Below are 12,807 nucleotides of genomic sequence, written 5' to 3'. Positions count from 1 at the left end.
CAACTTATTCATTTGTTATTTATCATAACACACAGGTATGTATGTTATGATAAACAGTGCAAAAGGAGGCTAGTTGGGAGAGCTGGTGATTAGAAGACCCAGGAAAGGCTTTTGAAAAGGTAAAGATTGAGGCTGAGTATGTGGGACCATATGCGAGAGGGCATTCAGGATCAGGAGACTGCCTGGGCACAAAGGAAGGAATAGAGCTTAGGGTGAGAGGCACCTTAGGGTGAGGAACCTTGCATATCCCCAACAGAAAGAGTAAAAGCAGTGATCAAGAGGGACCAGCTGAAAAGGTGGCTGGTCCCTCAAAAGCTTGTGATACAGAATCAGTGCAGAAGGAAATAGGAAAACATTGCAGCTCTTACTGCATTTTCCATTCTGATAATTTTTTTTTAATCCTCACCTGAGGATATGTTTTTATTGATTTTAGACAGGAAGGAAGGGAAAGAGAAACATCAATGTGAGAGAGGAACATGGATCTATTGAAACAATATTAAATAAAAACTTGAAATGTGATTGTACTTTATCAAAATCTGAATGCGAATCTTGTTGCAGTGTCTTGTGCCTACGTGTCGAGGGAAGTCATTTACTGCTCTCCCTAGCTCTCCTCTCACAGTGACGATGGACTGGCAGTCAATCAAGTAAGCAATCACACTATTTAATAAAAGGCAGTTTTACGATATTTCAACTGCAAAGAGAATCTATAATTTTCCTATATTATACTAGGATTCTTATTTGTATACATTTATAAAGTATACAATAAAAGGCTTAATTAGGAGTTTGTGTTGAAATGATAATTGTCTTTATTCAAAATTTGTTCTCTATTGGATACCAGAAAGGATTTGATGTGCGAGTATTATGTCCTTTTTCTACTGAGAAATAGTTCATGGTATTTCTCACTTATATGACTCATTGAACTGGATGTAGACCATAAACAAAACTGTATAATTTCCATAATGAGCTATGATAAAAATAATACTGTTTTGAAAGTTTAAAATAAAGAATTTCTTAGAAATGGGCATGTTTTATTTTATGTTCTCACAATCCATGAGGCATTTTAATGTAGATTTTTTTAAAAAGCTGTTTTTTAAAACAAGTCAAATTGTGTGTGTGTGTGTGTTTAACAATTTATTTCATTTTTCTAGCTATAGTTGCATAACTACATCCTAAATATAAAATAATAGGTAGTTTTGAAGTTAGAATGCTCTCTCAGAAAACGTGGCTAAAACAGGAGATGGTCTTAAAAAACTAGAATCTAGGGGAAAAGGGAGGTAGATTGCTATCACGCTCTACCTTTACCCGCTCTGCCCTGTAAAAACCAAGATCAACACATGTAATAATTGTTCTCTATGCTGAGATATTTACAAATACTCTATTTTATAAAAGAGGAAATGTTTCAGACTCCTCCTGAGTGTGATTGTATCTCTGGTGAGTGGGGGAGCCTGGTATCCAGGCCACGTTTACAGTACTTTCACCACTGAAGGGTGTAATGAGGGCTTCAGAGGTGCTAAAAGGGCCACAATAGAATATATACATAGAAGATCCAGGGTAATTTAATTATTTGAACAAAATCTCTGTTTTCCGGTAAAAATAGCAGAAAGAAAAGGAGCTTAAATATTTTAATTGGATTTTTTTCTCACTTTAAAAAATATTTTCAATTACAACATACAATATTATATTAGTTTCAGGTGTACAACATAGTGACTAGACATTTATTTAACTTAATGAAGTGCTCACCCCCGTAAATCCAGTACCCATTTGACACCAATATTTCAACTGAATTTGAATAGTGACCTCCTGATACTAGGAAGTCACACCTAGGGGTATAAAACAGTGACTTCCACTTTTTTGTAACTTTTTCCTGTGTAGTATGTTGTGGACATCATTTTGTTTTTGTCCATCAATACTTTCCCATTTACTGTTTTCTAAAATTTAGTATTTCTTGTTTGATGCACACCCGAAAATTTCTCTTTACTTTTAGTAAGTGTAATTTTGGGTGGACATTTTGGAGGGAGGGTGACAAATGCACAATGCTCATCCTGCCCATCCTTAACTGCAAACTGCTGAAGTGATTTTAGATACATCATTGAACGTTTTAAACTAATTTTAGAAAACTAATGGGTCCTTTATCTAGCTCAGCACTATGTGGACCCTGACTAGTTAATATGTAGAAGAAATAACCCAAAGTCAATATGTGTACTCACTGAAAATTGCTTACCTATTTAGAATCCAGGAGCTGATGTCTGACGATCAGCGAGAAGCAGGTCGGATTCCACGAACGATAGAATGTGAGCTTGTTTATGATCTTGTGGATAGCTGCGTTCCGGGAGACACAGTGACTATTACTGGAGTTGTCAAAGTCTCAAATGCTGAAGAAGGTGTGGTATAACTCTTTCCTCATTTGGATTGTCCCTCAGTAATTTGTCAACATTTGTCTTTTTTAAAGGTACTTCTGAATCTCCATTAATTTAGAGAGTTCCTTGTTCTTATTTCGTACACTAGAGGCCCGATGCACAAAATTTGTGTAAGGGGCTCCGCCCTCGAAGCCTCGGCTGCCTCACAGCTCTGTGGCCCTGTCCCGTCCCCTCTCCCCACCCCCCCCAGTTGTTCTTGAAGGTCGTTCTGCTGTCAGGTCCAATTAGCATATTAAGCTCTTTATTATATAGGACTAGAATCCTGGTGCATGCAATTTGTGTGGGGGGGGGGGGGGGGGTGTTCCTCAACCCGGCCTGCACCCTCTCCAATCTGGAACTGCTGGCTCACCTGCCTGCCTGCTGATTGCCCCTAACCGCTTCTGCCTGCCAGCCTGATCCCCTAACCGCTCCCCTGCCGGCCCGATCTCCCACAACTGCCCTCCCCTGCCGGGACACGCCTCCTCCGTGCAAGGCAGCAGAGACGCCAGGACCGGCCTCGCCGCGCAGAGCTGTGGGACCCCCAGGCCTCGTTGCACGGAGGGGCAGCCAGGCCCCGCCTCCGCTGTGTGTGCGGCCATCTTGTGAAAACATCGTGCAAGGGCATTGCGCGATGCCACCTAGGCTATTATATAGAATAGGTGAAACTTTCCCTCTGAAAGAAGGTTTATTTGTAGTTCATTGTGCCTTTCTTGTACATCTACTTGAATTTTTGTAGGGAAAATGAAAATGCCAATTATTACATTTCACACTTTGAAATTTACAGGTTCTCGGAATAAGAATGACAAATGTATGTTCCTTTTATACATCGAAGCAAATTCTGTTAGCAATAGCAAAGGACAGAAACCAAAGGCTTCTGAGGAGGGATGTAAAAATGGAGCATTGCTGGAGTTCTCACTTAAAGACTTTTACGCCATCCAAGAGATTCAAGCTGAAGAGAACCTGTTCAAGCTCATTGTCAAGTATGTATGACCCTACCTGAAATTTTATTATGTATGTGCATGTTGGGCTGTTCTTGGCTGCAAATAACAAGAAATTAGTCAAAATGGTTGCAAAATAGAGTTCACCAGCTAACTGCCCATTTTTGTTTGACACATGAGCTAAAAATGGTTTTTACTTTTTTAAAAAAGATTTGTAAAATTTATTTTTAGAGAGAAAGAGAGAGAGGGAGAAATATTGATGAGAGAGAGAAACATCTATCAGCTGCCTCCTGCACACCACCTACTGGGGATCAAGCCCACAATCCCAGGCATGTGCCCTGACCCAGAATAGAACCCAGTAACCTTCCGGTACTCGGAATGACACCCAACCACTGAGTCACACCAGCCAGAGCCATTTTTACATTTTTTAATGGCTGAAAAAGAATGAAAAGGAGGATATCTCATGACATGCAAAATTATATGAAATTCAGATTTTGCTGCCTATAATAAATAAACTTTTATTGGAATACAGCCACCCTCATTCAAAAGAATTCAGAGTTGAGGCAGAGAACAAATGGCTCACAAATGCTTACTGTCTGGTCCCCTTCAGAAAAGTCTGCTGACCTCTAGTGTAAGTACTATGGAAAAGTTACTCAGCAGAAGAGTGATGGGACAGTGAATTCCAGAGTTATTTCAGTTAGTTGCATGTAGGGTTTTTTTGTTTTTACTTTTAAAACTAAGAAAGAGATTCACATAGAAGTTACTTACATTGGATTATTTCCTTGTTATTGCTGTACAATAGAGAAGAAGCAAAGGGGAGGCATCCTGTTTAAGCCAACTACTTTCTGGTATGGTCTGGGACGTGTTACCTAATTTTTCCTTCATTTTTATAGAAATAATACTTGTCTCAGAGGGTTCTGAAGGTTAAATGAAATTTTGTGTTACCTAACAATGCTGTTATTTTAAGACTTTTTTGACAATTTTTTTGGATAGTTTTGAAAAAATAGGGGGAAATGAGGCAGAATAATAGATATGTCTAAGAGAGATAAAGAACTGAGGTTTTGAAGTGCATTATATTAGAAAATTGATCTAGACTTTAGGCTCTAGGAGAATTTGACACCTTTTCTGCCTTTAATATGTTAATTAGCTGACTAAGAAAAGTATGGCGTTCCTCAGGGGTTCTTTGTTCTTAAACTCTCAGAGACTTCTCATCTGCCCTGAGAGAGAGCTAGGGTTGAGGGTTTGATCTGGTGAGAAGTGAAGGTGTGGTGAGTGGTCTGTAACGGGATCTGAGGAGCTACCTGGTTGAGGATCAGAACACTTCTTTTTGGTTCCTCACATCAGTTATAAATAAAAATGAACATATGGCCCTAGCCTGTTTGGCTTAGTGGATAGAGTGTAGGCCTGCAGACTGAAGAGTCCTGAGTTTGATTCCAGTCAAGGGCACATGCCTGGGTTGCGGGCTTGATCCCCAATGGGGGTGCTGCGCAGGAGGCAACCAATCAATGATCTCTCTCATCATTGATGTTTCTGTCTCTTTCTCTCCCTTTCCCTTCCTCTCTGAAATCTATAAAAAATGCTTTAAAAAGAAAATGAACATACTAGTAGTGGTCCTTCTTCTGCAGTGTACTTAAAAAAGATAAAGTAGTATGAAAAACAAGGGTTTTCACCCTGGCTGGTTTCACTCAGTGGTTAAGAGTGTCAGCTGGCAGACTGAAGGGTCTTGGGTTCGATTCCTAGTCAAGGGCACATACCTTGGTTGTAAGTTCCTTAGCCCCAGTAGAGGGGAGTGCGGGAGGCAGCCAATCGCTCTTCCTCTCCCTCGCTCCCTTGCACACTCTAGAAATCAATGGAAAAAATATCCTCGGGTGAGGATTAAAAAAACAACAAACAAACAAAAAACTAGCATTTTCTTACCATGGTTTACTTTTTTTTTACCTTTTAGTTCTAAGTTTGTGATTTTAGCATCAAAACTAGATTTTTTTAATTTTTTTAAATTTTATTTTTTAAAATATATTTTTATTGATTTCAGAGAGGAAGAGAAAGATAGAAACATCAGTGATGAGAGAGACTCATTGATTGGTTGCCTCCTGCACGCCCCGCACTGGGGATCAAGCCTGCAATCTGAGCATATGCCCTGACCGGGAATCAAACCCAGGACCTCTTGGTCCATGAGATGACACTCAATCCACTGAGCCACCACAGCCGGGCTAGATTTTTTTGTTTTGTTAATCTTGCAGGGGTTGGCCAACTAGGCAGAGAAGGCTTGTTTTGTATATAAAGTTTTATTAGAACACAGCCCCACCCATTCATTTACAGATTTTTGATGGTTGCTTTCACTCAAGTTAAGTAGTTGTGTCCAAGATAGTAGAACTGAAAATATTTACTTTCTGGCCCTTTAAGAAAAAGTTTGTTGACCCTTGCCAGATTAACAAATGGAGGACCATGAAAGGAAGATAGAAAAGACAATAGAAGGTTTTGTTTTAGTTTAGGTTTCTTTAGAAGCAATGATATTATTTGGGAAGCAGTTTATTTGGGAGGTGATCCCCAAATATACTGATACTGGTGGGCTGGGAAGTGAGACAGAGAAAGGATGGCAGTCAGTATGTGGTGCTGTGCCTCAATGAACAGATTATTACTGGCATCCAGGGCTTACTCCTCCTGAGGCTTCTGGGGCACTAAACTGTGTAGAACTCAGTATTTTTCCATCCAAGGTTCTGGGTTTGGAGCTGCTCCTGGGAATATTAGGTAACCCAGCACTCTAGCTTGCCCAGCCTGTCTGCAGCCAGAGAAAGCCCTTCAACAGACAGGTGCAGGTGTGTGGTAGGAAGCCAGCAGTGATTATGAAGGAGCATGCTGACCAGTAGTGCCAAGGGATATGGCAGGACACCGACATCCGTGTTTACATATTGTAAAAGGGATAATGATCCACTGTTTACTCTTGAGTATATCTCTTCCACCCGGTTTGGTTATTTTGTTTCTTGTTTGTACAATAAGTAAGTATAAATATACTTCTTTATATTTATATATGATTTTACATGTTCTGATCATTTGACTTGAGCTGAAAAAATGAAATTTTATCTAGTCTTAAAATGTGTATGCAGTTCACCTTTTTGTCTCCTTTCAGTGACTTGGCTGCACAAGTCTAAAGATGTCTATTCACATAAAATACAAAATAATTCATATCCTAAAGTGGAAGACCATGATTATGGTGCATTTTAAAGGCTAGTAATGTAAAATGATCAATAGTATATTTAGTGACTTTAAAATACTTTACAAGTATCCTTCCTTACTCTGGCACAATATTTAAGCATTTTTCCCTTTATAGATTAATCAAGAATTTTGAGAAATTTATTGAATATTAGAATAACATGTATTGAGTTTGGGGGGTGTACATTTTTTATTTTTATCTTTTTTTGATAAAATATGTAGTAAGTTAAGCAAACTTCAAAGAAGATCTTATAATAGATCAATGAAGGGGAAGTTAGAATTTATGAGTTGTATTCTGTTTTTCAGCTCGCTTTGCCCTGTCATTTTTGGCCATGAAGTAAGTATTTTACTTCATCTTTGCTAAAAATTATATATAGTTGGCAAAAATCCTATATAATAAAGAGCTAATATGCTAATTAGACCGCACGGTAGACCAACCTTCCAGAATAATCTTCTGGAACAACCAGTGGGCAGGGCTGCGAGGGTCGAGCCCTTTGCATGAATTTCGTGCATCGGGCCTCTAGTAAAATATAAAGACTTTATTAATAAATAGCTAATTTCTACTGGCCAGTTGCTCATATTTTAATGTGAGTCATTATTCTCCATAAATGAATGTCGTGATGGGAAACTACAGCCCCTTTTGGAAAAAGCTACTTACCAATTAGAGTTAATAGGATGGGCTTCCTTTAAACTGACTCTGGACAGTTAAAGCAGAAACTAACAAGTATTTCTTAGTTTTGTGGCATGAATTCATGCCTTGCAAGGTAGGTCTTCACTTAGGAACTTTTAAGATACTGCTCTGATTTTATACGCTTTCTATTTTTTGCTTTTTTAATCAGATACATTATAATAGTTCATATTAGACTTGCTTTTCTTAGGAAAAAAAGTTCAATCATGTTTTAAAAGAAAACCCCTAAACAAATAAACGTTGTAAACATAAGAGGAGTAGTGTCCCTTTTGCTAGTCATCTTTATGTTCTTATTTTTTTCCTTCTTTCACATTTGAGCTTGTTAAAGCAGGGTTGGCATTAGCACTCTTTGGAGGAAGCCAGAAATACGCAGATGACAAAAACAGAATTCCAATTCGGGGAGATCCACATGTCCTTATTGTTGGAGATCCAGGCTTGGGAAAGAGTCAGATGCTACAGGTAGGATTATATGTAGGATGCTACAAATAATCACTTAATATTTGACCTTTTGCTTAGTATACACATGAATAATTCACAAATGAATTTGTTCAAAGCATGTCGTATTTGTGTTCCAGAGGATACAGTTTGGTGATATAAGTGAATTGGGGTTTGTGTGAGTAATATGTAACTTGTATCTGACCATCTTTTCAAATTGAGCCAGTCTTCTGTCTCACAGGCTGCATAGACATGCTGGTCTGTTGAGATGTCAACTGTTGTAAAACATAAGCCATTTCCCAAACCCCTTTTTTGTATTCAGTATTGCTTTGCTAGTCTTTATTGTTTAAAAATAAAGCAGAGTCACCCATTCTCTCTTCACAGAGCTACATAAACAGTGTATTGGGCTTTCAGAATAATCAGGTGCCATTGCTACCCTGTTTGCAAGGCTGGTGGGGTCCCTTAGAGTTTAGGAGATGCAGGCCTGCTCCTGGGAGGGAGAGTGCATGTTGGGTCCTTTGTCTTGAGGCTTTTATCTCTCCTGCAGGTGTGAATTTTAGGGGAGGACTCAGGGGAGAGTTTCAACAGAATAAGATCATGGTCTTCACTGATTGGTCAGCAGTTGGCAGTGGAAGTTCATCCCAGGCAAACCCCTGGAACCTATCCCCAAAGCCCCCTTTTCTCTGACTTCTTAGCCAAAGCAGACCAGCCTAGACTCATTTTCCTAGCCCTTCCTTGTTTCACTGTTCCCAGCTTTAATAAACGTCCTCTAAAATAAAAAATTAAAATTAAAAAGAATAATCAGATAAAGGTAAGAGTTCTTTGGAATACATTTTAACTACTTCTGAGTCCAAAGCAAATCAGCTCCTGTGGCCAGTCTAATGGTCCTCAAGAAATTTCTGCTTTTGTCAAGCTGTCCTCCCTTCAGGGACTTATGATGGCCCTGGAAGGTGCTGCTTGGTGGAATGCTTGTGGTTTTCTTGGAGTGACACCTGGTAAGCCAGCCATAATGTCCTTTCTAAGAATGCTCATGTTGTCCATCCATACCCCCTCCCCCATGTGGAAAAATGTGACCAGACCAGAGGCTCTCTGGCTTTTTGGTAAATTGTAGTCCAATGACTACTGAGTCATGTTTGGAGCTCTTTGAAAATATTGTGGCCTGCCCCAGGCCAGTTGAATTAAGAGTCTCTGAGTTATGGTCCCGTGATCTGTACATAAATGATTCTGATGTGCAGGCAGTATTGAGAACTGCTTTGATCTTGTCATTACCCTGTAAACCCACATCAGATGATTCTTTATTTCTTGTGGTTAAGTGTAAAACCAGTCATTTAAATTTTTAATCTGCCCTGACTGGTTTGACTCAGTGGATAGAGCGTCGGCCTGCAGACTGAAGGGTTCTGGGTTCTATTCTGGTCAAGGGCATGTACCTTGGTTGCGGGCACATCCCCAATAGGCGGTGTGCAGGAAGCAGCTGATCGATGTTTCTCTCTCATTGATGTTTCTAACTTTCTATCCCTCTCCCTTTCTCTCTGTAAAAAATCAATAAAATATATTTAAAAAAATTTTTTTTAATCTGGCATTTTATCTATGTTTCAATACTTTTTTGCTTTTGACTAACTGGGCATATATATATATTTAATTTTGTACCAAGCCCTTGCTACAAGCCTGGCACAGAGCACAGAGTACCTAGCCAGAATTTGGATATAAAAGGTAGACGTGGGGATCCAAATTGTTACACTTTCTTTTCTATCTTTTGTAGCATTGTGTGTGTATGTGTATGATTTTTGAATTAGTATATTATAGGTGGAAGCCTGGTTTAACCTCCACAGTGTCTGATTATCTCTACAGATCATTTAATTTCTGCGTTTTGTTTACAGTATATAAAATGTCATTTTTCTCTTTTTTATTGATAAAATATGTCTTGACAGATAGATAATGGTTCCAAAATACATTAAATGGCACTGAAAATGTTTTCATACCAAGAAATGACACTGCACATTTTTCATGTTTTTTTGGACCTGAGAATAATGCCTTTAAAACCCGTGGCTCAATTTAAAAATAGAAGCTGTAATATTAGTGGAAATTAGGTGTTGTAAATAATGGAGGGTATTGTATATAAGTCTGCTAGTCGCACTAAGCCAGGATTTTTTTAAAAAAATACGTTATTTCCAAAAATAATTAAAAATGGAACTCCCATTTGACCCAATAATCCTACTTCTAGGACTATATCCCAAGAAATCAGAAACACCAATCAGAAAGGATATATGCACCTCTATGTTCATAGCAGCACAATTTACAATAGCTAAGATTTGGAAACAGCCTAAGTGCCTATCAGCTGATGAGTGGATTAGGAAACTGTGACATGTCTACACAATGGAATACTATGCTGCAGTAAAAAAGAAGAAACTCTTACCATTTGCAGCAGCAGGGATGGACCTGGAGAGCATCATGGCTAGCAAAATAAGCCAGTGGGAGAAAGATAAATATCATATGATCTCACACATTTGTGAAATATAATGAACATCATAAACTGATGAACAAAAATAGAGCCAGAGGGAGAAAAATCCTATATAATAAAGAGCTAATATGCTAATTAGACCAAACAGCAGAACCTTCTGGATGACCTTCTGGACGAAGCCGGGACTGTGAGGGCTGAGCCCCTTGCACGAATTTTGTGCATTGGGCCGCTAGTATTCTAGAATATAATAGAAGTAATCCTGTTATTTGCAGATTTTTAATATTTCCTACAACTTTTGTGATACCATACTATGTTAGTACAGTTTTGGTAATATTATCATACTTAAAATCCTTTTATTCTTGATATATTAATGTTTATTGCATGTAATATTATATGTAAGATCATTTTTCTTGATATATTGTTTATTGCGTATAACATATTTAAGGTAGTTTTTCTTGAAATATTAAGGTTTATTGCATGTAGCATTTAAAATCATTTTTCTTGAAATAAAAACAAAACAAAAAAATTAGGCTAACACTAACAGTTATGAGTCAGTTACTTTGTATTTTTAATCTCCTTTTCCTCTGACCATTTAGTAAACTGTCCTATTCAGACTAACATGTAAGGAATTACAAGTAATAAAAATAATTATAGCTGCTGTTTATAAGCAAGGCACCATAGGTATTGGGTCATGCACTGCGCAAGTCCAGATCACACTGACATTGGTCTCCTGGAGTTGTACAGTGCAAAGCCATGTAAAGTGGCCTTGAATTGGGCACTTACTGTGTGCCAGGTACCAGGTTAAGTGCCTTAACATACATGATATCATTTATTCCTCAGGACAGTATGTGATAAAACCTAAGGAAGCTGAAGCTTCGAGAAGTTTTAGAGCAACACACCCGGTACATGGTAGAGTCAGGATTAAAACGGGTCTGCTTGACTGAAGGTCCATGCTTTTAATTGTAGTGCTATTTGACTACTTTTGTGAACTGCCATAGATTGTTTACTCAGAAGGCAGGCATCATTGAGCCATTTTATTACTTGATGTTTAAAGAAGCATTGGATCCTTGGAGATTAAAATTGGTACTCAAATTTTTGCTAGTTGAACTTGAAAATGAAGCATAAAATGGAATGTGTATTCACATGACCACAGACATCTGAATCAGGCTGCTTGGGTTTGATTGACTCCTGACTTCACACCTTCATAGCTGTGTGAGTTACTCTCTCTGCAGACGTGGGTTTCTGCATCAATACATGGGGATGCAATAATACCTTCCTCTTACCATAGTGGTAAAAATTGTATGGTAAAGTTCTTAGGAGAATACATGGCATGTAATTAACATTCGTGAGCAATTAGTATTAGCTATTTACTTTCTCTGATTCTCTTAAACTTTTTGTTTCCTCAGGCAGTATGCAACGTTGCTCCACGTGGTGTGTATGTTTGTGGTAATACCACGACCACCTCTGGTTTGACTGTAACTCTTTCAAAAGACAATTCCTCAGGAGATTTTGCTTTGGAAGCTGGTGCCCTGGTTCTTGGTGATCAAGGTAAGAAACCAAAGATAATAATAATTCTGGGTTTGTGGTTTTCTTTAAGCCTTTTCCTTTTTAGTCAGTTTCTTTATATTCTGTTCAAGAGTCATTTGGACAGCACTGACCCAATCAGGGTGTTGAGAATGAGTGCCAGAAAGATTTGACTGATGGTTTATAAGAAATCCAATTAGAGGGCTAAGCAAGAACGAATCTTCAATTGAGCTTTGTTACCTAAATTTCTTGTTGTGATGCTTTAACCTGTTCGAAAAACATGTTCCTATGAATTTGTCAGGCTATGTCCAGATTCCAGTCCAGTTAAAGTCATTTATTCCTTCCAGTTTGCCAGTGACCTCCACATTTCTAAATCCAGTACCCATGAGCCATGTTTGGCACAGCTGATCACTGCCCCCTCCAGGAAATGCTTTATCTGCTGGTTTCCAGGACACTGCACTCTTCTGGTTTTCTTTCTTCATTTACCTTTTCTTCTCGGTCTTTACTTGTTCTTCATCTCTCTAACCTCTTAGCTGGTTGGCACCTCGGGATGCTTAGCTTTTGTTCCTTTTTTCTTGGTCTATACTTAGTTTCATGGTGACCTTATTCTAGTCTCATGGCTTTACTTATCTATATGCTGAAAATTTCCACATTTATATTTCTTCTCCCCTGAACTCCTGGCATATATTATTGCCTATGCAATATTTCTGCAACTCTCTCAATCTTAACATGTCCAAAACCAAGATCCTGCTCTTCCTCTTCAAATCTATTCTTCTTACAGTCTTCATTTCAGTAGGTGACAATTCCATTCTTCTAGTTGCTCATAACGGAAGAGCATCTTTGACTTTTCTCATACTCACATCCAGTCTGTCAGCAAATCCTGTTGGCTCTATCTTCCAAATACGGCTGACCCTTGAATATCATGGTTTGAACTGCATGGGTCCACTTATAAGTGATTTTCCCCCCAATAAATACATACAGTACTGTAAATGTATTTTCCTTATTTTCTTAATAAATTTCCTTTTCTTTAATTTTATTGTAAGAATACAGTATATAATACGTATAATACACAAATATGTTAATCAACTATTTATGCTATCGGGTAGGCTTCTGGTCAACAGTAGGCTATTAGTAGTTAAATTTGGGGAGAGTCAAAAT

The 12,807-nt window shown here is 38.4% G+C and overlaps 1 protein-coding gene across 2 annotated transcripts in view; it reads left to right on the top strand.

Moving 5' to 3' along the window:
* Positions 1-12,807, top strand: part of MCM8 (minichromosome maintenance 8 homologous recombination repair factor) — a 40,217-nt gene that overhangs the window by 13,152 nt on the left and 14,258 nt on the right. For both annotated transcript variants that reach the window (XM_054723786.1, XM_054723785.1), the window contains exons 8-13: positions 559-644; positions 2,230-2,381; positions 3,181-3,376; positions 6,851-6,881; positions 7,551-7,691; positions 11,532-11,673. In XM_054723786.1, coding sequence (XP_054579761.1) covers positions 559-644; positions 2,230-2,381; positions 3,181-3,376; positions 6,851-6,881; positions 7,551-7,691; positions 11,532-11,673 — 748 coding nt within the window. The remainder of the gene's footprint in view (positions 1-558; positions 645-2,229; positions 2,382-3,180; positions 3,377-6,850; positions 6,882-7,550; positions 7,692-11,531; positions 11,674-12,807) is intronic.

The sequence above is a fragment of the Eptesicus fuscus genome, chromosome 12 (genome assembly GCF_027574615.1).
Source record: "Eptesicus fuscus isolate TK198812 chromosome 12, DD_ASM_mEF_20220401, whole genome shotgun sequence".
Classification (NCBI taxonomy): Eukaryota; Metazoa; Chordata; class Mammalia; order Chiroptera; family Vespertilionidae; genus Eptesicus; species Eptesicus fuscus.
Note: the sequence above shows the minus strand (reverse complement) of the source record. Positions and strands in the feature narration are given on the sequence as shown.